General features: G+C 37.6%; 3 protein-coding genes across 8 annotated transcripts in view; 1 reads left to right on the top strand and 2 right to left on the bottom strand.

The window, feature by feature from the left end:
• The window catches only part of LOC134819546 (5'-AMP-activated protein kinase subunit beta-1-like), a 96,890-nt gene extending 73,375 nt beyond the window's left edge, over positions 1–23,515 (bottom strand). For both annotated transcript variants that reach the window (XM_063829543.1, XM_063829544.1), the window contains exon 1: positions 23,479–23,515. The gene's annotated coding sequence lies outside the window, so the exon portion shown is untranslated. The remainder of the gene's footprint in view (positions 1–23,478) is intronic.
• Positions 1–23,519, bottom strand: part of LOC134819544 (CCHC-type zinc finger nucleic acid binding protein-like) — a 33,880-nt gene extending 10,361 nt beyond the window's left edge. For 2 of the 3 annotated variants that reach the window (XM_063829536.1, XM_063829538.1), the window contains exon 1: positions 23,487–23,519. The gene's annotated coding sequence lies outside the window, so the exon portion shown is untranslated. Of the gene's footprint in view, positions 1–22,830; positions 22,841–23,486 lie in introns of those variants that run through there. The other variant, XM_063829537.1, reaches the window with a different exon arrangement.
• Positions 15,298–25,713, top strand: LOC134819538 (endosome/lysosome-associated apoptosis and autophagy regulator 1-like). Of its 3 annotated transcripts, XM_063829527.1 has the most exons (16): positions 15,298–15,361; positions 18,677–19,114; positions 19,923–20,018; positions 20,186–20,329; positions 20,657–20,752; positions 20,911–21,054; positions 21,400–21,495; positions 21,752–22,322; positions 22,609–22,714; positions 22,957–23,035; positions 23,201–23,941; positions 24,167–24,243; positions 24,411–24,491; positions 24,660–24,803; positions 24,967–25,046; positions 25,216–25,713. In XM_063829527.1, exons 1-8 carry the CDS (start codon positions 15,304–15,306, stop codon positions 21,997–21,999), a joined length of 1,320 nt encoding a protein of 439 aa, XP_063685597.1. In that variant the 5' UTR covers positions 15,298–15,303; the 3' UTR covers positions 22,000–22,322; positions 22,609–22,714; positions 22,957–23,035; positions 23,201–23,941; positions 24,167–24,243; positions 24,411–24,491; positions 24,660–24,803; positions 24,967–25,046; positions 25,216–25,713. The 3 variants fall into 3 exon arrangements, with proteins under 3 accessions (XP_063685597.1, XP_063685598.1, XP_063685596.1); XM_063829528.1 differs by having other exon boundaries at positions 21,752–22,714; positions 24,660–24,725; XM_063829526.1 differs by having other exon boundaries at positions 21,752–22,714.
• Positions 25,714–26,322: the final 609 nt, after the last annotated feature.

The raw sequence follows: 26,322 nt of genomic DNA, 5'->3' as shown, positions 1-26,322 counted from the left end.
AACCTAAAATACACTCTGTACCATGTTTGAGGTCATCCATAAATCTTTACTTTATGGTAATATTTTGTACCATTTTTCTCAGACACTTTAAACTTGTGTATAGGGGGGAGAGGGGCATTGGGACAGCCTTAGCTGCAATTTCTGTAAAATTGCTATCTACCACAAAAACCGAACTGTCACCTACCATGTCACCGAAACAGACTGTTAAGTTACTTTTCGGTATTACCAGCAGCTGGCTTGGGGTCATGTCTAGGTGTGGTCTGGTTTTTCTATCTCTCCTTAATATTTCCCTGATAGTAATTTGTAATTGTTCCTTACTGAACCCTGGACCAAATTTATCCGTTGTTTACAATAATGTCCATGGTTTCCTAAATACCCGTGATCTAGCATCAGGAACACCACCACTAAATATGACCAAGATACATGAATTCCATGGTTATATCTACAAACATAAGCCTCACATCATTATTCTAAACGAGACATGGCTGAAAAATTCCATTCTCAGTAATGAAGTGCTCCCTGACAAATACAAAGTATTTAGGCTTGATCGATCCCTAAGATCGCATCCAGTGGATGCAACCCAGCCCAAGAAATTCAGAAAAAACGGTGGTGGTGTTCTGATTGCCCATAGAACAGACATTGATATCTCGAGTCTAAAGTTCTCAAAGGTTAGTGTTCAAGCTGAATTATTATCCGTCATAATCAAGACTCAGTGTGGAAGAAACTTTAGCATATCTACATTCTATAGAGTAGGAACGCTTGGCTTAGATAATTTTGAATCTTTCAAGAAACATTTTGTTACTTTAGCATCTGCCAGAAAGTTGCAAAGACACATTCTGGTAGGGGACTTTAATTTAGCTTCGATTTCCTGGCCAGATGGTCAGTCATCTTGCCAGCTACATTCTAGCTTTGTAAATTTTCTCACTGATGACCTCGGACATACACAACTTATTAGCTCCCCTACTCACAAGTCAGGCAACACCTTAGATCTTGTGTTCACTAACATTCAGAACCTTATTAAGAATGTTAAAGTTTTAGATCAAAACGAAATGTGTATGTCCGACCACTTTTGTATAACATTTGACATTGATGTTAAGACCAAGTATATTAAGCAGCCTAAAAGAAAGATCTTTAATTATAGTAAAGGTAATTTTAGGGGCCTGAATTCTGAGTTATTTAGCATCGATTGGGATAGTATATTTGAGTGTAATGATCCTTATCTTGCCTGGAGTCGATTCAGAGGAGTTCTTGATGCAGCCTGTGACCGATGGATCCCTAAAAAGACCATTAAGTCTCAGTTCCAGCCTCCATGGTATGACTCCGAATGTGATCGTCTCCTACGAAATAAGGAGAAATGGAGAATAAGGCATAAGGGGAGCAACTCTGAGTCTCATAAACAAAAGTTTCGTGCATTTCGAACAAAATTTAAAAATATGATGGACGAAAAAATGAGACTCAGTGTTGAGGATGACTCCGATGATGCTCTTATCTCCAAGAAATTCTGGACCTACGTTAAGTCTAAATCAAAGTCAACCAGGATCCCTGAAACTGTTAAATATCATAATCGCTTTCGAAACAATCCATCTGATCAAGCTGCCCTTTTTAACGAATATTTTTATGAGCAGTTTTCTCAAGAGAGCGATTATGGCATTGACATAGATTTTCGTGATGATTGTTTTTCCAGTCTTGTGTTTAGTAGAGAAGATGTTCTGTTGATTCTTAAAAAGTTAAATCCTAACAAGGCCCCTGGCCCTGATGGGATTCATGGGAAAGTCCTCAAAAACTGTGCCCAAAGCCTTGCATACCCACTTAGTGTTTTATTTAACCTGTCTTTCTCAAGCGGATGCATACCCCCTGATTGGAAGCTGGCACTTGTAGTACCAGTGCACAAAAAGGGTGATAAGTCTTCGGTTGAGAACTACAGGCCTATCTCGTTAACATCTCTTGTAATGAAAGTCTTTGAAAGGTGCATAAAGACAGCATTATACGCTGCATGTTCTGATCTGTTGGATGACCGACAACACGGTTTTGTTAATGAACGTTCATGCACAACCCAAATGATACCTTTCACGGACAATCTTGCACTTGCACTGAACAACAGGTCCAGGACTGATATAATATATTTTGATTTTGCGAAAGCTTTTGATAGCGTTTCGCATGACCTCATTTTAAGTAAATTAAAGAATATTTTTAAAGTCGATGGACTAATGCTTAAATTTATCAAGTCCTATCTTGAGGGGCGACAACAACAAGTAGTGATAGGAGGCCAAACGTCTTCCTCTCTACCAGTTCGGTCTGGTGTCCCTCAAGGTTCTATTCTTGGCCCTCTATTGTTTGTAATATTTATAAATGACATGTTCTCCTGTGTCTCTGAAGGCACCAATATCGCCCTTTATGCAGATGACACTAAAATTTGGAGGGAGATTCTTGGTTACCCTGACCATCACATAATCCAAAATGACATCAATAGATTGTATGATTGGTCAGTGAGAAATCGAATGAAGTTCCATCCACAAAAGTGCAAAGCCCTTTCTGTGTCCCTGCAAAGAAACGTGCTGGATAACTTGCCATTCAATACCTTCTTCTATAAACTTTCTGGAAGTGATATTGACTTTGTGCCCTCTCAGTCAGATTTAGGAGTCGCAATAAACTCCAGGTTTAATTGGGGTGCACAATGTAAAGCGCTTGTTTCCAAAGCTAACTCCAGACTTGGACTACTTAAGAGAACATGTCATTTCACTACTGATAAAAGGCAGAAAAGATCGTTCTATTTGGCGTTAATTAGGTCTATATTTGAACATTGTTCTGTCATATGGTCCCCTCAATCTGCAACTCATCTTCAACAGTTTGTTGCTATCCAAAAGAGGGCTATTAAATGGATCAATGGTGAACCCTACTCCAGTTATAATGACGATAAACTTGCTACAGAGCAAAAGAAGCTAAATATTCTCCCTGTCATGCAGAAGTTTATTTATAACGATCTTATGACCTTCTATAAAATAGTGAATAGCATAATCCCAGTTTCGCTTCCTACTTATATAGTCCTATGCCGTCCAGAGGGCACCCGATACACTAGGCACAATGCTCAAATAATTGATAGGTCGGATACTTCAACTTACATGAGTACCACTGTGCCCTGCTCGGATGCCTTCCGAAATAGCTTCTACCAGTATGTATCCGGCAGTCAGAGCGGATTTCTACTTTTAAGGCCAATCTGATCAAGTACCTCTGGGCTGCCGATACAGTCTGGCCAGACTAGCTCAAATATGTTTTTGTTGGTTACAATTCTGCCGTCCAATTTCCTATCCGCTTGTCCTTTCTTTTTTCTTCTATCAGTTGTGACGGAATTGTAATGAACAAAATCCATATATAATTATTTATGATATGTTTGATTTTTTGTTATTGTATGTCATTCAAATTTGGTAGACGGCCCCAACGTTAATGTGGCTCTTGCTATGTGTTGGTTCAGCCGAATTAATTATTATGTAATCAAGTTTATTTTTCTCTTTTAGTTAGTTGTCATCCGGCCAAACATTAAGCAACTTATATTGCAGTTCCATTTATCAATTAGTATATCAAAATATGTCATTGTAATTTTGCATGGCTGAAATGTAACGCTTGATTTATATATATAATAATTAATTGAATTTTCAAATAAAAAATGAATACTAGACAGGGCAGGTGGCCTTCCACCCTCTGCAATCAGCGCAGAAGGTCCTGGGTTCGATTCCCAGTGTCACATAGTCTAGGCAGTAGCTAAGGAACCATTAGATATATACGAAATTACACGTCTGTCTATTGTCTTCTCAGTCGGTCGAATGATAGGAAAATTGATGAGGATTAAATGACGAGGGGGCCTGCCCACTGCCAAAAGATCAAAAAACTTCATAGGATACTCCTTCAGTAAATCTTTATCGTAGCTTACTGTAAACATATTACTATATTATACTAATACTTCTGTCATTCAGTGATTTGGAACATTATGGAGGAAGATGAAATGGAGAAGTTGTGTTATGTGGCCAGTTTGGAGATTCATTTTTGTAATTTTAAAAAATCAACAAAAAATAAGCATTGCCAATTACATTTCAGCTACTTTATGCAAAATAACATTAATATTATTCGACTCAGATTTTTAGCATTTTGCATTTATTTTGTGGTTTGCATTGCAATTGAATAATATTATAGATTCACATTCACTTTCACTTTCACTCTCACGCACAGTCAATATTAAATTATTATTATAGGGCACAAGAACAAATTTCTTTACAATTATCAAAATTTGTTGAGCCCAGCAGCTTACCTACTTTCCTCTCTCGGCTGGAATGTGTGATTTTTGTTGATGTCCGAGCTGTTATATTTATCTTAGTTAATGGTTAACTTTCTGTGATTGGACTCGGTATTTTCGTCCCGGCCGAGTGGGACGATGCTTGCTTGCCAGTTAAGCTATACTGTAGATAACACTTATAATATAAAATGTGTCCAGTATGGCGCAAATGCATAATTTGATAATTTCTCGACGCCGTCGTCGGGGTGAGAGTTATCTGAACCAACTGCATGCCCCCACGATTGCATCACAACTGGTGAGCAAGCATTTGTTTGTTGTTTAGTTGTGTTGAAAGGGAACATTACTTGATTAATTCATCCATTCGGATTTTAATGACGATGAGCTAAGATATACCGTTCATCTTAGATTATTGGATCAATTTCATTATATGATTAGCTATTTTATAAACGAACTTGGCACACAAAAGATTATAATGTGGAGGTTGGCTGGCTCTTCTATAATAAATATGACACTCTTCTATAATAAATATGACACTCCGAATGCTTGCTAGAGATAAAACAAAATATTATCAGACTTTACATGCAGCATGAGCAGTGATCGACCGGGATCCCGGCCCCGGATACGGCCGGGATTTGTGTTTTTTCCCCGGCCCCGGCCCCGGCAAAATCATTTTCAAAATTCCGGCCCCGGCCCTGGCCAGAGGCCCCCAATCCCGGCCCCGGCTGTTTTTGTCAATTTTTGCCGGGATTTCTCGTATTTTCTGCCTCAATTTAAACCGATAGATTATCATATCAGAATTTATCTTGATTTTTAGACTTAAATCAAACAAAAAATGTTATGTAACATGAGATCGAGTGAAAATATAAATACGAGGACTTAACATCATTCCAGTTTGATATTCAAAAAATTTCAACTTTGAATTTACAAAGAATGTAAAATATTAATGTTGCGATTAAAAAAGGTCGAGGTTGATTAAAAAGTTCGAGTAAAGTCATGTGTTCAATGCAGATGATGATGATAGTCATCAGATCACAAATGACTACTCGTTTCCGGTGTCAGCTTCAGTGTCGGAAATATTTGGCAGTGAAATAACGCCAACTCATAGTAGTAATGTAAACAGCGTTTAATGTAATTATACTTAAACATTAAGTATCACATTGATACGAGTTTCCGGAAACTTTCAAAAATTTTCAAAATTAGATTAAAAATCCCGGCCCCGGCATATTTTAGCCAATCCCGGCCCCGACCCTTGACCATTGTTAATGATCTGGCCCGGCGCGCGCTACTTCGTAGCTCTTGCCATCGAGAAGAAAGCGGCGCGCGCTACTTCGAAGAAATTTAGACGAGTAACATCCGTCAACCCCGACCCCGGCCTTGGCAAAATTTCAAAATCCCGGTTAATCCCGGCCCCGGTTAATTCAACTTGGTCCCGGCCCCCGCTAAATTTCGTCCCCGGTCGATCCCTGAGCATGAGTAACTGGTGGATAAGCCTTTGGTATTGTCTATGTTGTTTGACCATTGTTAATAGTCTGGCCCGGCGCGCGCTACTTCGTAGCACTTGCCGTCGGGCCATTTAACATTTCGAGAAGAAAGCGGCGCGCGCTACTTCGAAGAAATTAAAACGAGTATCATCCGTCAACTATGTTATGCTTTCATAGTTTAAACAATAGTGAGTTCTAAATATACAGCTTTAAACCGATTAAGTATGAATGAATGAAATACCTGACAATCCGCACTCCTATAATTCAAAAGCATGATCTGAGTAACTCGTAGTTAATGTATGATTTATTGTTTATAGAAACTTTAAATTAAATTTGGCGCTCACAGGTCCTCGTGATCATGTGATCGCCGCATAAAGTTCTGTAAATGCGCGGGACACCTTCAAGCTTAAATTATTCAACTTACTGAGACAGTCAACCAACGCACGGCTTTATTTTTATGATTTGATATGTTTTGATTGTTATAAATAAATACCATAATTTAAACTTGTTTTCCTAAAATTTGTTTTCCTATAAAAGGTGTTTAACCGTATAGTTAAATGGTAATTTGGAGGACTTCGCCGCTTCGACGCGCCGCGCGAACTAGCATTCTTGCTTCTTCGATCGTTGCTCTGCTTCGCAAAGCAACGATCTCGATGGGTTGACATCGTCAACCAAAATAGTAATTATTGCTAAATTTATTTGTGTACATAGTTTGAATAATTTCATGATATGACTAGTTTAATTTTATGAGCCGGCCTGCATGTAGATTAAAAATATTTTGGGGTATCACTTTGATTGGAGGACTTCGACGCGCCGCGCAAATTGTCATTCTTACTTCACATCGACATATGACGAGATTGTTGCTTTGTTTATTCGCAAAGCAACGATCTGGAAGTAAAGGGTTGACATCGTCAATCAAGTATTATAGTTTAAACAGAAAATTTACTGACTGACTAGTGGATGCTGAATTTGCTTTAACCATTACCTGGGGACCTCGATGTATTTTCGGACGCTGATTCAGAATCACCCTAGATGACATAAGTGATAAGGTTAAAATGCTCCCCTACCGAGATATTGGCGAAAAACTGTCTTGATCACGTAATATTTTGTATCACGTTGCGACCCCCACGGTCCTGACGATACAGGGGAGCCGCGCATATCATTCTCGTTATATCAGGGTTACCCAGGAACCCTGTACTGACCGGATGGGGCTTAACTTTGAAAGTAAAAGAGTTGGAGACTTTCGGTTTTTTTGTAACATGTTCCTCTTTTAAAAGTAACGTTACCTCTCCAGAAGGAAAATTCAAGACAACGTAATTGTTGCATTGAGTTATCTCAAAATCTCCAGAAAAGTCCCCTTTCGGGCCGATCAAAAGTTTGCAACTTTAACTTTGCGGATTCCTGTACTCTGGTTGGCTGAATTGTGTCACGTGGTAGCTGCCTGAACATTGAAATGCGCCACGCGTGCAAATCATGCTTGTTGTCGCGCGCGAGGTCAAGCCGTATGTTTAAATTAAACCAACTCTAGTACCACCACCAGCCGGTAACTTTTCCTGGGTACGAAGTAACCAATTAGGGCTATTAAATACCGAACACAAGGATATTTCGTATTCGGATCATATGCCTGCAGGCTGTCTGTCGCTTAAGACCATGGTCGCTCTTAACTGAGCGATAAGTGACGTTAAGCGAGACCGTGAGCACCACTTTTTGCCAATTTGCTTTTGAATTACGGCCCAATCATGAAGTTAAACAGTACAAGTTGTGTTTTAACGGCAAAATACAGCGAATTCTAGCCCTTGAAAGTTGTAGGTTTGGAAGATCAATACGGCTGCTTTAATTCATAAAAGTCTTAAGTTAGAACGGCCAAAACACCCTACTCGGCGTCAGCCAGCTGTATAGTAGGTAGTGCGCCATCGACAGTGAGCCGAGCACGCCGACTGTAGGGTTGTTTTTATAAAAATAAACTTGATCGGATTTGCACGAGTTATAATTATGATCGGATTTTCAAAATTTTTGTACCATTGTTTTTTAGAAACTGTAAGAGTTTTCACAGTACCAAATTTGTATACCTTTTCGAAAAGGTAGCTTCAATCTTGCCTCCACGTTCATGTCGCAGTCTGATTGCAAGGATACTCCCAGTGAAGAGGACGTAAGTTTGATCAAACTCTCAACCAGCACAGTTAACAAAATCTACAGACTAACCCTCAACTTCAAAGACAGTCTGAAAGCAGATAATTAGTTTCCTTTCTCAGTTTTCTATTTTCCCCTTCCTTTTTCCTCCCCTCCTTTTTTTCCTCCCAGCTGTGAATCTGTGATGGACGTGATGGAAGGCTTGCATTCTACCAATTTTCCGTAATTTCTTAATCTTATTGCATACAATTACATTCTTTCATGAATTCATGTACTGTAGACTCTATAATAAGTGCCGTACATCTGATTAGCAATTTACTGAGCATCATGCGACAAGTGTCCTGATGTTTGATATAGTTGCCAAATTCCGGTAACAAATTAAGACTTTATTTGAGTTTACTGCACGCGCGATGAATATTTTGTGTTTAAAGAGATTTGCGGCGCGATATCAGGTTGACCAATGAAATCGCAGCGTTTTCGTCACGTGACAGTCGACTGTAGAGTGATTAATCATCATCCGTTAAGCCTGGCAAGCGATAAAAGGTGAAGCTAATAATGATATCGTGTCATGAAGTTCATCAAAGTAGACGACTATAATACATGGCTTATATCAAACAGGGCAATTGCTACGACAAAATTAACCAGACAAATGTAACCGTCGAGACAAGTTCTGGAACTGGTCCAAGTAATGTAAGAGTTTAAGTAATGTAAGCAGTGTGCTGGAGTATTGCCAGCGCCTGCAGTTAGACCGATACGTAAATAAAGTGTATTTATAGTTTTTACGTTAAGCCATAGGTCACATGACATTTTTTACCAATGCGCGTCGTAGTAGTTAGTCACGTGATACACGTCATCAAAACACGTGACAGTGCGCGGTTGAAATTCTCATGGAATATCAAAACAAAACAAATCTTGTTGAGCCAAATTAGCGGGGCGGGATTATAGAAGCTGTGCTGGGGTTATTTATTCAGCGGGAAAAAACTAACAGCGGGAGCCGGGATTATCTTGTATCACGTGGTGACCCCCACGGTCGCTTCACTGTAGCGTTTTCGACGCTACAGGGGGAGCCGCGCACTTCGTGCGCGGTGGGTCATACACAATACAACGTATGACAAGGATTATCAAAACACAAAATCTATCTAGCGGGAGCCGGGATTATCAGAATTTTATTCTAACCCAGAGGGGTTTATAATTGTCATACGTTGTATGACCCGCCGCGCACGAAGTGCGCGGCTCCCCCTGTAGCGTCGAAGACGCTACAGCGGCAGTGGGGGTCACCGCGTGATACAAGTTTATAACAGTGAACACAAAACGCCTGCACGCTAAAAGTTATATTAAAATAACCCCTCGTGCTTAAGCAAGTCAGCGTTATTTTCATAAGAATCCCTCGTGCTTTGCATTGTCATACGTTGTATGACCCGCCGCGCACGAAGTGCGCGGCTCCCCCTGTATCGTCAGGACGATAAGTGAAACGACCGTGGGGGTCGCAACGTGATACAAGTAGCGTCGAAGTGACCGTGGGGGTCACCACGTGATACAAGCTTTGCACTCGTCCATCGTCGCGGGAAATTAAAATTTAATCCTTGTGGGTGTCTGCGTTATGTGTTTTATAAACTTATAGATTAGATTGACCTGCAATTCTCCGCACAGCTTTTAAAGGACATCATTATCCTTTAGTCAAGGGTTTAGTTCAGTAATCTGCGTCGAGCAGGCTGCAACCAACCATTCCACCATTTCAATAATTCACGACATTACGTTGCTTATAAAAACTGCTAAACTGTCAACATGGAGTCTCATGTTATTGTTAATAAACAGAGTTTATCCTGATTTAATTGGCACTTACCAGTTACCATTACATTCATTTTAGCATATAAAGATTTTCTCAAGACGTCTCTCAACCTATGCCAGGACCCAGAACTAGCTGGAGTTATTTTAGAGTTGTGCCTCACTTTTGGCTTATACTCCTGATTTCTGCAAATCTAGATTTACCGCGGACGTTTTTCCCGTTTGAAATTGCTAAAAACTTATTTTTGGTCTAATAATTGTGTTTTCGAGCCACACGCAAAAATCCTCTGCTACTCTCAGTCTCTGTAATTACATAAGTCTTCATAAATCTTAAAGTTAAGTTAAACAATCGCATTGGGCTACAAGTACAAGGAAATGACACAAAATGAGTACCTATAAGTATAACATATAATAATTCGACGAATCTTGCGAGCTTGGCTCTCCCATTGCACACCTTTCCTAGCCGTCTTTACTAACTGGCTCGTTAGAATCTTAATGTTCAGATTATTTTCTTTTAATTTAAGAGAGAAATTAAGATTTTGTGACAATAACCACGTAGAATTGTAGGTATATTATCATTTTTTCATTATCTTTTCTTACAATAATAAGATTAAGAAAAGATAATGAATAAACAATATTAGGTGTGTAGGATTTCAGAAATTTCACAACTCACATAATTATTGTGCATTAAATTTCTATTTCGTTAACATTGGTTAGCACTTTTTGGCCAGTCCCAATCAACAATCAAAATAACCCTCATAACTGGACCATAGTTAGATATATACCGTTTGGACTGTGGTCTCTGCATATTATAGAGTGACCTGCAATTCTACAGGATCACCCGAACTCTTAAAGGACACAATTATCTTCCAGATCAAGGATTTAGTACAGTAAGCTGCGTCTTGTAGACTGGGCCGGCAATTCCACCACTTCAATAATTCAAGGTACCAAGTTTCTTAGTACAGTAAGCTGCGTCTTGTAGACTGGGCCGGCAATTCCACCACTTCAATAATTCAAGGTACCAAGTTTCTTAAGTTCTTAGTAAAGCAGCTCTTAAAGTTAACCGTCCGTTAGACAAGGAGTCCCACGTGGATGATCATAGTTTATCCTAATTTAATGGGTGCTTACCATTAGTTTAGCATATTAAGATTTGTCCCTCTCTGCTCTCCCAATGCCTCGATCACGTCGTGACCCCAATGTCGTTTCACCATAGATCCTGTAACGTTTTTACGATACAGCACACTCAAAATACAAGGGGAGCGTCATACAACGTATGACAACCAATGCCCCAGCCCCAAACCAACCACTTTCAGAAAAATCTCCAAGTTGGCAATGTAAATCAGTTCTAAACGGTCAACGTTTAGACAAGGAATCTTATGTGGATGAGCATAGTTTATTCTATTTTAATGGGTGCTTACCATTAGTTTAGCTTACTGGGCCGCGCTCAGCCTGTCATTCCGCCAAATCTTTATTCTATGTTAATGAACATAATAGCCTGGGTTCCTCAGGTAATGAACATAATAGCCTGGGGTCCTCAGGTAATAGTTTAGCATATTAAGATTTGTCCCTATATGCTCTCCCAATGCCCCAGCCCGAAACCAACCACTTTCGGAAAAATCTCCAAGTTGGCAATGTAAATAAGTTCTAAACGGTCAACGTTTAGACAAGGAATCCTATGTAGATGAGCACAGTTTATTCTATTTTAATGGGTGCTTACCATGATTAGTTTAGCATATTAAGATTTGTCCCTCTCCCAATGTCCGGACACAAACCTGGACAGAGTTCATTTAGAGAGTTAGAGTTGTGCCTGACGTAAGGTTTTAACTCCCGCTCTCTGGAAATCTAAATTTACCGCGGACGTTAATTTCCCTAGGGTAAATTCGATAACAAACGATTTTGGTATAAAAACTGATTTTTAGTCTAATGCGTCCTAACTGCTGCTGCTAGTGAGCGCTCCTACTAAATCGCTCGCCTTAATTTAAACTGTTACTGTTACCGCTGCAAAAGAATTTCGCCGCGGTAACAGTAACATGAACACCACTCACGATCAAATTTCCCTACCGCATACAATGTAATTGTTTTACTTTATTGTATCCGGGCCAGAGTGGTGTTTGGCGTGCATTTAATAATCTTTTATATTATATTAGGCGTGCAGAACTTAAAAAATCCTGCGCGCATCTGAGGTACGTGTCGCCGTCGATCTGTAAGTGTAAGTGTATGTGGTTTGATTGTAAATCATTTCATAGTCATACTTTGCGCGGTTTTGTCTCGTGTTAAAAATAACGATGTGTATCATTTCACGTCATATTACTGCATCTAGGTAGTGCGCCATCGACAGTGAGCCGCGCGTGCCGACTGTAGGATGGTTTTTTAGCGCTAATTTCGGCCAGCACAATTTTCTTCAAACAAATAGATATTAAGTATCCTTTCCGACCTCCGATTGCAACAAAAATTGGTAAGCTTACTCATAGACTTACAAGGAAGGTGTCCGAAAAGTTTAAAGCCTATCCAACCATCAGACATTATGTTACAGCTAAAAGCAGCGTATTTTGCCCCATTTTGATCACTATATCAACTCCGATATCCACCAAATTTTTCGGACAGTTGTAAAAGCCCTATTGGAAGGTCGTCGCCAATTTTCAGAATGATCTCATTCAAGGAACTGAAGATATATCCAAATAATACGACAAAAATCAACGAATTTGGTCAAATTTGGTCAAATTACGCAACTTTTACAGCTAATTTTGCTCCAAAAGCCGCGCACCATCAAATATGGCACCTAGGCGAAACTCACTGATCTTTCCAAAAAGGTATGACAAATTTGGTATTGTTAAAATTCTCACAGTCTCTAGAAAACAATGGTACAAAAATTTTTAAAATCCGAGCAAGTTTATTTTTATGGTGCACCTCCTACAGTGCATCGTATGCCAACTTTATTGACTGTAATAAAATATTCTGTCGATCGTCTTAGTTATTATTTGTATCTATTTCTAACATAATGATAAACTAATACATTTTTATGCTTACTCGACACATCTACAGCACCATCGACTTTCGAGCCTTTTATTTGGTGTAGGATTCTTTAAAAGCATACCGCAATTTCGATATTAGTTGCTTCTTGAATGTAAATGTAAAATAACATCTGTTCTCAACTCTGTATTCGCTTTTTACCATTCAGTGTCGATTATCATTAATTGTTAAATGAAGAAATAATCAGCCACGAGTCTAAGGTCTATCAGCTGATAGGCTCTTACTAAATCGCTCGCCCAAAAATTTCACGTGACTTTGGTTTTTTTGGTTTTGCAGCCGTACAAAACGGTTTTACATAAACCCTAATCCCAACCCTAACCCTAACCATAACCTCGAAGCTATCCATAATCTTAACCACAACCCTAACCCTAACCCTAACCCGAGCCCTAAATAATCGAATTCACGTTTTACTAGCCTGTCACGTAACCAAAACGGTTTTTTGCCCATAACTCTCCAGGGAAGCATTTTAACCCTACGTCATGGGGGGTGATTCGGAATCAGCGTCCAAAAATACACCGATCCAGATCACTTTCATGCCTAAAGGGCCTTTTCACAAGAATTTTCTTAAAATTTGGGCGGGATGATGATTAATCACTCTACACTTTACTGGGCCGCGCTCAGCCTGTCATTCCGCCTAATCTTAATGAACATAATAGCCTGGGGTCCCCAGGTAATCTACACTCGACTGTCACGTGACTTTTTCAACCCCTTCTCTAGCTGGTCCTGAACGACTATTCGAAACCCTAACCCTCTAATTTGATCCCAACCCTAACCCTAACCCAATCCTTAACAAAAGCATATGCTGAAACCCTAACCCTAACTAGATACTAGACTAACTTCCTTATACGGTCATATCACGTGATCGAAACAGTTTTTTGCCAATATCTCGTCAGGAAAGCATTTTAACCCTATGTCATGGTGGGTGATTCGGAATCAGCGTCCGAAAATACATCGATTGAAATTGGTTTCAACTGTCGGGGGCCCTTTTAGAACAATCTCGAAGATCGACTGTAGAGTGATTTAGCAAGCTCGATTTGGGCGAGCGATTTAGTAGGAGCGCAGCTGATAACATGATTTTATTTGTTTTGAATTGCTGAATTTTATCACTCGGTAATTTATTAAGCTTGTGTCACCAAAATAACATTTAAATTAATGATTGATCCGTGTGTAAGTGTAACAGTCGTCAAGCACCAAAAACTGGTTGCTATGCCTGTAATTAATTAACACATGGCTTATAGCGTCAAGCGCGTAAAATATACTCTTTTTATACACATAATTATACTTATAGGGGAGTGGTCCATATTGCGAAGGAGCAGACTTTTGTCGACAACGCAGGTCCATCGCCCATCGGGCCACCTCATATATCCAAACCCGATTACTTATTCCCTACGATCTTTTTGTCTTATTATAGATTTATTCTAATTCTGTGTTCGTCAAAACGTTAATACACTGCAGTTGCCTCGGTGTGAAAATTTTGTGTCTGGTCCTTGCATATATGTTTATTGTTTATATATCTCGAATCACACAGAATCTTGCTCCTGAAAATTTCCCTATTTTTGTAACTTCCTGGCTGTTAGTATGGACAATTTTTTGAAATAAATGGGGTTGATCACTATCATATTCTTCAGATTATCTAGAGCCGTGCTTTTGAGATCTGGCTATCATGATGCATGTCTTCGTACCGCTAGCATCCTTTTATTTTTTGTACTGGGCCTTGTCAATCCGATGCTACCACACAAAGGTGACATAACCTAGCGTTGGGAGAATTGTTTGGTTATAAATGTATCTCGTTCCTGTAGGAGTGTAGGGGCAAATATGTTTTGCCTATTGCTCTGATACGCGCCTGTTAATGTTGTACCGCTTTATCGCACTTCTGCTCAACATGTAGTCCCCATACAAGTGACCAGCTCGGATATAACAGAAGTGAACCAGCCAAATACAGAAGCGTCAAAACACAGCCAGTAGAAGTAGATTTTCTTCACACCGAAATCAAAGTTACCGCTCTTCAGTTTGTACCTGAAAGAGTGCAATGATTTAGTGACGTAGTGAGTGACGTAGTGAGTGACGTAGTGAGTGACGTAGTGAGTGGCGTAGTGAGTGACGTAGTGAGTGGCGTAGTAAGTGACGTAGTGAGTGACGTAGTGAGTGACGTAGTGAGTGACGTAGTGAGTGACGTAGTGAGTGACGTAGTGAGTGACGTAGTGACTGTCGTAGTGAGTGGCGTAGTGTGTGACGTAGTGAGTGACGTAGTGAGTGACGTAGTGAGTGACGTAGTGAGTGACGTAGTGAGTGACGTAGTGAGTGACGTAGTGAGTGACGTAGTGAGTAACGTAGTGAGTGACGTAGTGTGTGACGTAGTGTGTGACGTAGTGAGTGATGTAGTGAGTGGCGTAGTGATTGACGTAGTGAGTGACGTAGTGAGTGACGTAATGAGTGACGTAATGAGTGACGTAGTAAGTGACGTAATTTAACGTGATAGCACTCTGGCGAGTTAATTAGTAAACTTGTATTATGTACTTTCCTCAATCTTCAGTTGTTAATATTTCGTTTAAAGTTAAACATCGATTTTTCTAACAATGTAGAATGGCAGACATGCGGAATCTTCAAACGACGTTAATATTCCTACAAATCATCTCGCTATCTCTCTGTGGTAAGCTACGTGACATGTGCATGCATGAGCTGCTATTTTACTTATCATTGATCAAAAATAGATCAATAATTTATCGTTATAGAAAATAGTAGTAGTAGTAGTAGTAGTAGTAGTACCACTTATACCCGGTGAAATGAGATAATTATAGTATCAAATATTTTTCACCAAAAACCAAAAATTGGGTAGATTGGACCATCGACCGTATCTCCTTTTTCCAGACACAAAGGAAGTAAATCAAGTTAAGTTACCGTTCTCAAATTTATGCAAAATGATACCTGGAATGTAATCGGTCGCTCGTTTTCCCCATCCATTCACGGCCTGCAAATTGTAACGAATTTAGGTTTACTAAATTAATCAAGCTCAGTAGAAATCTTTTTGAGCTGCTTTCGGGCTGATACTTAGTGTTCGTCCGCGCGCGGGATAAGAGCTGTAGGTAGTGTGTCCAATGAGGTGAAGTTTATCCAGTAGAAGTGCAAGTGTCGAAAGTATTATCTTTGAATTGACCACAGGGTGACAGGGATCAAACAGAAAAGAATCAAGACCTAAATGATATTGATAATAATAAAAATCCATCTGGTGTCACTATATAAGTTCAAATTGTTTAATTCTCGGTAATTCACTCCTCTGTTTGCTTCATGCTAAATCTAACAGCTGAAACAAACAAGGGTCTGAATCTGAGTTAACAACTTATACTCAAAACGGCATTTTCTAGATGTCTCAGCCTACACATCATAGACTTAATTGCTGTGGCTTAGTGGCTTGTGTAGTTACATTATCTGATTGGAGATACATCTATTGTTAAATAAGCGTTTTGTTTAAATATAACTTAAAACTAAGATCTTGATACTAGTGACCTCCTAGGGATATACAATTAACGCTCTAGGGAAAAAGTTTGCTGTTTTTCAGCATTGTAACAGTCTGTATGCTTTGATCTTCCGCAAATACAACAAGGTGTAAAGTTCTAAAATATTGGATTATAAAAGATAGCATAATATGTCGTTGTAAGAAAAAAAATTTTTGGTCGCATAAATACTGCTGCCTATCGAGTGACAGCAAGGCACCTAACAGGCAGCGAAGTAATCGGGAAATGAAGTAATCGGGAAAAATTTGAATTACATGGCTCTGCAAACCGGATAACAGGTTAAATCAAATGATTACATAATATACTGATTAAAAGTTAACCATAATGATATTCATGCAATGTATCGCATAAAAGTATACCTTAAGGTCAATAAATTTGGTTCACAATAAATTTGGTTACAAACATTTTGGTAATACCATAATTTTAGTCACAAATTTCGCAAATTTGTATACTACCTATGGAAAAAGGAAGTAAGAGCCATACTATGACTGTTGTCACGAGTAACTGTAAAGGCACGGCCTCTTAACACACTGTGCCATTTGTCATGATTTTAGGCTCGATCTCTAAACATACTATGATAATTGGGATGAAAATACAGGGTGGGCCAAAAGTCAGTACCCATACGTTGGCCTTAATAGCTCCGCCGTGTTTTATATTTGAGAGCTGTTGCTTTGCAGATGGCATACTGTACTTACTGGTTCGAGGATTCCGTCGTCAAAATTTGAAAATTTGAATATTTTAGACCACGCCCATTCAATATTAAAACACCTATAGTTTTTTCTCTGAACATGCTGAACGCCTAATTTTTTTCAGAGACGGTAGATTATCACATGTTGCATATGATCTAAAAACATGAGGCAAAACGGATTAGAAATGACGAAGTTATCAAGCATTTTCTGTATCTCGTTAACAATATTGACTGGGTGATTATGTGACACCGTGACACGACACCTTAATTGGGCACCATTAACAATTCCCATAATGTTTAACGGGGTAGTTAACGGGGGCACCTTATCACGTGATTAGGTAAACCAATCACCTGATCACACGTAATGAATAAACTCGTTATGCTTCATATCTCGGTCATCTGAGAAGCTACAGTTCTAATTCTTTCAGGACAAACGTAATTCGAATGGCCAAACACAATACAATAACATTTAGCTTGATCCGACTATCCAAACTATCAAATAAATGTGAAAATGAACCTCCATTTGAAAAAAATGAACGCGAATATTTTTCGAGTTGACAAATTCCTCGAACCAGTGGTGGTACTAAGTCATACCAGAAAGAAGTATTTAAATTGGGCACTCAGTGACTGAGCTATAAAGGCCAACGTATGGGTACTGACTTTTGGCCCACCCTGTAGTAAAATGTGAGTGCTGTCACGTCGGCCGGGTGGTTTAGTGGTTTTAATACATTTACTTCCCACACGGACGACTGGGGTTCGATTCCCAGTGGGGACCAATCTGGTTCCCAGTGGGGACCAATTCGGTCGGATGCAGTTCGGCCACCAAACCATGGTTTGATGCTTTCAGTAGAACTTCTATTCGAAAAAACGTTTGGCGGAAAAAAATTTTAAATTTTCGAAAGTTTTTTCAAAAACTACCTACCTTTCCCAGTGTTTCAAGAAATTCCGATCATTTTGAGCCAATAAACATTTTTATGATTTTTACTTGCTTACTTGCTAATTAGTAACTATCCAATTATCTAATTGTCGGACAAGAACATTTGTCTTACAAAAGTTTTTCTCGTCGATATGATAATTACCCTCTATTAATTCGTATCCTTCTACGATGTTCACAGCTGAAGATATTTGACAAAAAAGAAAGGAGGTAAAAAGTGGCAAACGTGGCAAAAAGTGGCCTTAAGACACGTGGACAATTTTGGAAAAGTTGGCCACCCGAATGAAACTTAAAATTGAACCTAAAAACGTCATAAATCCTTCGGAAGCTTCTTCTGTCAGTAGATCGATTTTTTCAGACAGATCTGTCTGTACTATAGTACTATCTTTGCACTCTGCACTGCAAATTTCCATATCACGCAAAATATTGACCTTATTAGGTAATCGTGACGTAACGTTATCCATGACAGTTGGCACAAGTACTGAATAGACTGTGCCTGCAGTCACGTCAGGCACGGATTATCAGCTAGGTACGGCTTTTGAAAAGCCGAGTGCCTGAGGAGTTGTCACGTATCCTTGGCACGCCCTATAAACATTAAACACACTACGTACATATGGTCATTACATCTGACCGCACCATGACAACAGTCATGGTGACAACAGTCATGGTGACAACAGTCATAGTATGGTCGGGCCCTTAAATTCTGAGAATAAACTATGGGCAAAATTCATACAATTCCTTTACAATTTTGCTAGAACACCTCTTCTTTAAATTCATGATATTCATTAATCGTTGCTCAGTATACTTATGAATTAAGCATACAATTAACAGGTTGGTTACCAGTGAAACGTGAGGTGGAAATAGAGTGGGATTCTGAGTCGAAACCTTTAGAAATTAAAACTAATAGTGTGCTGGGGAGTGGCGATAAGGTGTTTGTGTTCTTCTACTCAGCTGAGGGACCGCTTTCAGGAGGAGTCGTCCTCTACTTCAGCTCTACTCCACAATACTGGATCCCCTACTGCAGCTCAACCTCCACTAACTTCCCTGTTAAACCCCCCTCTACTATTAACAAGGTGTGGAGTATCACTCTAACCAGAACTGCAGGTGTTAGACTAGTGATACACTGTAACGAGGTAGAGGTGCTCAACATACTGATCTCTCAAGCAACGTGTAGTAGCAGTGGCTGGAGCACGTACTGGACCGGATACGTGGCAAAGATACAGTTCCATTCCTCCGACACAGCATCTGATTACTACATACCACAACCAGGTAACTAATAACAACAAGCATTGGTTTAACAAACAATAACTTTAATTTACAAATAAGCCAACTTGCTGATTCTCTCGTACGCTCGTGATTACGTGTGTTCTGTCTAAATTTCAAGTATGCCATTTAGTTATTTAACATAAACACATATATTATAGGATATGGGATATAGGATAGTTAGTACATATTGTTATTTATAACTTAATAAAGTGGTCATAATTTTATCAATTACTATTCTCCGAATGAGATAAAATCACATTCTTTCAGATTGCAAAATAGCTAACTATAATTTAGAAATATTGCATATTTTGTAGTAGACATCATGGAGACAAGCCATTTTCAGCTACTAAAGGTTGAAACAATTATCAATTGAAAACTGACGTTTTTACAAAATATCTTGAACATATAAGCAGTAAGGTATTTTACCAAACAAACTCAAAACTTTTTTGGTTCAATATTTATTTTGCAGAGTTTACACAATATGTGCATTGTGCAATGTGCATTGTGCTTCATAGTTTGTTGCTGAGGCGAATTTTTAGCATTAATCCTATAATGACTGATAACAATTTTAATTTGTATTGGGCTTAGAACCAAGAAGGAAAATGTGTGGTACGAAATTACAAGAATCGTAAAAGTCTGGGTGGCAATAATTTCCTCGAAAAACCGTGGAATATGTGGATATTTAATTCTTCACATATTGTTATAAATCTAATGTTATTGTAAGACATCTGAACTGTACTTAAATAGTTATATAATAACGATTTTCTTACCTTCCACTACGATTTGCCAGTTTTAACGTTATTAATTCCAGAGCCGTGTGGAGAAGGAACATATCGGAATGATGCTATGACAAGCTGTGAGACATGTGACGCTGGATCGACACCAAACTCTGATAAAACAGCTTGTGGTAAGATAACTTTAAAGCTTATTAAATTTAATATTATTGTTATGTTTTAAATTTGAATTAACTGTGCTATAGAATGGAAACCGAGGATATTGATACTCACAATAACTTCATAATATTAATAAGGTAGTTCAAACAAATTGCTGCTTAAATATTTCCTAATTCTTCAGAGCCATGTCCAGCTGGAAGCTACAAGAACATTGAGATGAACACATGTGAAGAATGTCCTGATAACACGATCAGTTCAGAAGGAGCAGCCTTGTGTACAGCTTGTGAACTTGGCCAGGAACGAAACTCAGCGAGAACAACATGTGGTAAGGATTGTTAGCAAGAACCGAGCTGAGATGATTATATCTATATTGTATAGATGGGCAAAGATAGGCTAAGAGTTAAGACGGGATAAGGATAAGGCGCCAGATAGGGCTTAGAATCAAGAAGGCAAAATTTGTGGTACGAAAAGACAAGAACCGTAAGAGTCTGGGTGGTAATAATTCTATCAAAAACCGTGGTTGTGTGGATATTTAATTTTTCACCTATTGTTTTAAATCTTATGTAATTGTAACACATCTGTAGTGTAATTATATAATAACGATTTTCTTATCTTCCACAACGATTTGCCATTTGTAACGTTATAATTGTAGAGCCGTGTGGAGAAAAAACATATCGGAATGATGATATGACAAGCTGTGAGACATGTGACGCTGGATTGACACCAAACTCTGACAAAACAGCCTGTGGTAAGATAACTTTAAAGCTTATATTTAATATTATTGTTGTGTTTTAAATTTGAATTGACTGTGCTATAGAATGGAAACCGAGGATATTGGTACTCACAATAACTTCTAAATAAGGTAGTTCAAACGAATTGCTGCTTAAAGATTTCCTAATTCTTCAGAGCCATGTCCAGCTGGAAGCTACAAGAACATTGAGATGAACACATGTAAAGAATGTCCTGATAACACGATCAGTTCAGAAGGAGCAGCCTTGTGTACAACTTGTGAACTTGGCCAGGAACGAAACTCAGCGAGAACAACATGTGGTAAGGATTGTTAGCAAGAACCGAGCTGAGATGATTATATCTATATTGTATAGATGGGCAAAGATAGGCTAAGGGTTAAGACGGGATAAGGATAAGGCGCCAGATAGGGCTTAGAATCAAGAAGGCAAAATTTGTGGTACGAAAAGACAAAAACCGTAAGAGTCTGGGTGGTAATAATTCTATCAAATAACCGTGGTTGTGTGGATATTTAATTATTCACCTATTGTTTCAATTCTAATTTAATTGTAACACATCTGAAGTGTACTTATATAATAACGATTTCCTTATCTTCCACAACGATTTACCAGTTGTAATATATATATATATATAACGTTATAATTCCAGAGCCGTGTGGGGAAGGAACATATCGGAATGATGCTATGACAAGCTGTGAGACATGTGACGCTGGATGGAAACCAAACACTTACAAAACTGCCTGTGGTAAGATAACTTTAAATCTTATATTATGGTTATGTTTTAAATTTAATTTAACTGCGCTACAGAATGGTAAATTGTATACAGTATTTGAGACTTGGACCCCCGAGCAAACGATACTATAGTTATATTTGAGGTTGCTTGAAAGGGTTCGGGTTGGGTCATGAAAACTAAATCGCGGAACTGCGGAAGAGAACATAAGAAACCGTCAAAATAACCCTTATTAATCAGTTTAACGTGATTTAATATGACATATAGACAGTGAGCTGTACGGGACTGAAGGCTGAGTGGAGAACTGCGATCAGAACAACAACACAGTTCCCAGTAGTCCCAGGAACCGTGGTGGAAGTGAATTGTGTTGAATCCAGAGCTCTCAATAAAGGGAGCAGCGAGGTGACCTGCACCTCAGGAACGGAATTTATTTTCGATTTTAATGAACCCGAGTGTATAAATACAGGTATTGTAGAAGCGGATATGCTAAATGACCATAGCATCACTACAAAAGGATAACTAAACTCTTCATACAACCAGGGTAGTATCAGCATAACCGACGAAAGGGGGTAAAATAATGTCGTAAGGGGGAGAGTTGGTTAATGGTTATATTACTATAGAAAACTGATTTAATTTAATCTTACAGTTGATGGGCTATGACAAATGGCTCAGATGATACTGCAATCTAACTTAGATATCCAAATAAGAAAATGTATGTTTGAGTTTTCCGGGTGGAAAAGTATGACAGCAGAAACCCAGTACCCACAAGTCCCCAGAAAAGTTATCGAGGTAACCTGCTCTGAGATCTCAACACAACAGCATTTGACAAAGCAAAATAAAATGTAAAATCAATTTAAATTCAAAAATTTAACAAAGAATGCATTTTCATTATAACACAGTAAAACGCTTTGTTTCATAAATATATTAAATTTAAACTAAAACACTGAGAGAGATGTACGTAGAATCCAGCTCAATGTTACAACATAAACCATTGATGATATAGTTTATCAAATATTAGAAACTAACCGCGAATCCGGTGATTTCCATTTCAAATGACAAAACCAGAATATCTTAATAAGGTCTAATGATAATCTATTCCTATCTCAAGTTATTAATTAACAACCCCAGGAACAAAGACGATGATGTATAAAGTCTATACGAATGTCGACAGAATAGAGATGAACAGGAAGAAAGGGAGAGAATATCAGCTCCAATTAATTTATGAGAATTCAAGGTTAGTAAGAAAAATGTCCACTTTAAGTGTTTGTTTTTTTTTGTCATATACTGCAACACTTCTATTGTGCTGAATTCCTAAAATTCAATTGCTATTTAAAACACATTGCTATTATTCAAATTATTTTCCAATTTAACTGTGGCAAAATTTTACATTTTGAACATGAACCGTGTTGATTACCAGAAATTACATGTACAATACCAGAAATAATGTGTCACTCGGCAATAAAATCACCATTTCAGAATACAGATTACAGAAACGAGCTTCATGGCATTGATAAGTGATGAATACCTTGAAAAAGACACATATAACTCCATCACTGTGAGAAACATTTGTGTTTTTAAACATTTATAAAAATTATTCAATGTTAAATACATATTATTTATAAATATGTATTTAACATTAAATTAAATTCAAAATCTATTCAAAGATTTAACAAAGGTTTGATGTATTGCTATTATATCATATCATAATAATTTGTTTCAGACCCTTACTCAGTAGGAACGAACCATTCAACTAAAAAGACAAAATGTGAATCCTTTGTTGACCATTTTATGAGCTGTGAGCAGTAAGTGCAAGAAGCGGAGGATTACTCTATTCGTCGAAATCTTTCAAAAAACTGCTCAATCAATGTCCAAAAAATTTTAACATTATTAGGCTTATATTAATACTTCTCATACAAAGTTACAACAAAGTCTTCATGTTGTGTATCCTGAGTTTGAACAGGATAATATTACCCGCTTAAAATATTTCCATCGCGTTACATAATACTCAATAAATGTAATAGATTTGTAGTGTTGTAATTAGTTTTGAACTGCTGAAGTTTATCCAGCCCTAATATATAACAACCTTAGAAAAGCAAACTTATTTGCCTTCGTTTTTATTTTTTAAACCTACTTTCAGCTTTTATCAGCAGCTACAATTACGGTACGTACCTATACTTAATACGTAGAATCTAGTTAATTGTAATTTGTAATAACATACACCATTGATAGCTTGGTGATATTGTCTAGCAAATATTAGAAACTGACTGGAAATCCGGTGCTTTCCATTTCAAATGGCAAAAGCGAGAAGATCTTTATATCGTCAATTAATGATAATTTACTTTTATTTTAAGTTATTAATAACCAACTCCAGGAACGAAGACGAAGCTGTATAAAGACTATACGAATGTTCAACAGGAAGAAAAAGAGGATATCAGCTTCAACCAATTAATGAGAATTGAAGGTTAGTAAAAAATTACCTTTTTTAAGTGCTTTTTCGTGATAACACTTCTATTGTGCTGAATTCCTAAAATTCAATTGCTGTTTAATACACACATTGCTATTATCTATCTTATTTTGAACTTGACTGTGATCAAATTTTGAACATGAACTGTGCTGATCACCAAAAATTTCATGCACAATACCAGAAATAATGTGTCACTGATCGGCAATAAAATCACCATTTCAGAATACAGATTACAGAAACGAGCTTCGTGGCATTGATAAGTGATGAATACCCTGAAAAAGACACAAAACTCCATCACTGTGAGACATATTTGTGTTTATAAATATTTATTAACATTATTCAATGTTAAATAGAGATTATTTGTAGATATGTATTTAACATTAAACAAAATTCAAAATCTATTCAAAGATTTACCAAAGTTTTGATGTTTTGCTATTACATCATATTTAATAATAATTTATTTCAGACCCTTACTCAGTAGGAACGAACCTTTCAACTGATAAAAAAATGTGAACCCTTTGTAAACCTTTTTAGGCAGCTGTGAATAGTAAGTACAAGAAGTGAAAATATTCTTCTCGGTTAAACTTTTCTACAAACTGTTCAATAATTATCATTTCATGCAATGTGATCATTTCTACTTTTACGTTCCGAATACGAAATGTGGTGTTTACCAAAAACTACATAATAACAGATTTTTGTCACTCTACCATTTCAGAATCTAGGAACGAGCCTCATGATATAGGAATAAAGATCACGAGAAAAGACACAGACCTCCGCCACTGTGAGATACTGCTGTAACCAGACATTTCAAGCTATCTTAATGGGCAATTTCACTAGTATCAACCTACCACTGAAGATGGTAAACATTTTACACCGTACCGAACAGTAGAACCGGTGTCCCTTTTAACATTTTAAGAAATGCAACCGATTGATAAATGGAATCGGATTAACCTTTTTAAACTTTTTCATAAACTAGAACTGCATGTATTGCTATTATATCATATTATAACAATTTATTTCAGACCTTTACTCAGCAGGAACGAACCTTTCAACTGATAAAAAATATGAACCCTTTCTAAACCTTGTTAGGCAGCTGTGAATAGTAAGTACAAGAAGTGAAAAATATTCTTCTCGGTTAAATTTTTCTACAAACTGTTCAATAATTATTATTTCATGAAATGTGATCATTTCTACTTTTACGTTCCGAACACGAAATGTGGTGTTTACCAAAAACTACATAATAACAGATTTTTGTCACAATACCATTTCAGAATCTAGGAACGAGCCTCATGATATAGAAATGAAGATCACGAGAAAAGACACAGACCTCCGCCACTCTGAGATACTGCTGTAACCAGACATTTCAAGCTATCTTAATGGAAAATTTCACTAGTATCAACCTACCACTGAAAATGGTAAACATTGTACACCGTACCGAACAGCAGAACCGGTGTCCCTTTTGACATTTTAAGAAATGCAACCGATTGATAAATGGAATCGGATTTTTTTGAGAGATAACTTTAAATCATTTTGAACGTTTTTATAAATCGGCATTCACCGAGAAATTTAGAGATTTATTTTGAAATTTAAAATATAAATGTTGTGTGGAGTGTGATTATTTTCTTTAATGTGTATATTATTATTGATATTATTATTTAAGGTGTATATTTTTAACTGATGTTTTTTAAAATAAGAAATTTAAATAAATTTTATTTTACAATTTACATTACTTTTTTAAAGTACTAATTTAAAACCACATAGTTGTATTACTTTTGACTTTTCAGTTTTAAATTACTTCGACCACACCTCACAAATAAAACGTGACATCCTTCGGAAGGACACGGGGCTTGACGACAGCAAGGAGATTAACAAACTCATGCTGGATAGTCATATTTGGAAAAAAAATATCTCTGTTCGGACGTTGAAGCCACCCTAAGTCGTAGTCGTAAGTCGTCGAGTGTATTACTTTTGACTTTTCAGTTTTACATTACTTCGTTAGTAATGACTATGATTTCTTTCAAACAGGTGCAATAATTAAATGTGTAATCTCACAACTCTCTTTCGAATAAAACATTTCAGCAAGGCCATAGAATAATACATCATATACATATATATATATACTATATATAGTAAACAAATAAATAATTGAACAAGGTACTGTAAGTGCTTCTAAACTCACCATTTAAACAAAATAACCACTATAAGACCCAAAATTAGTGGCTCTCGACATGAACTCATTGGCCAAAATATTCTGTTTAAATCATTTATGACAGAAATCGACCACAATATTGCGTAATTTACTATTTAATAATCTCAACGAGATACTATTCAATTTAGATTATTATGCTAATTATGTTTGATTTACTAATTTCGCTAAT

Source organism: Bolinopsis microptera, chromosome 8 (assembly GCF_026151205.1).
Source record: "Bolinopsis microptera isolate Bmic1 chromosome 8, MBARI_Bmic_1.0, whole genome shotgun sequence".
NCBI classification, from domain to species: Eukaryota; Metazoa; Ctenophora; class Tentaculata; order Lobata; family Bolinopsidae; genus Bolinopsis; species Bolinopsis microptera.
Note: the sequence above shows the minus strand (reverse complement) of the source record. Positions and strands in the feature narration are given on the sequence as shown.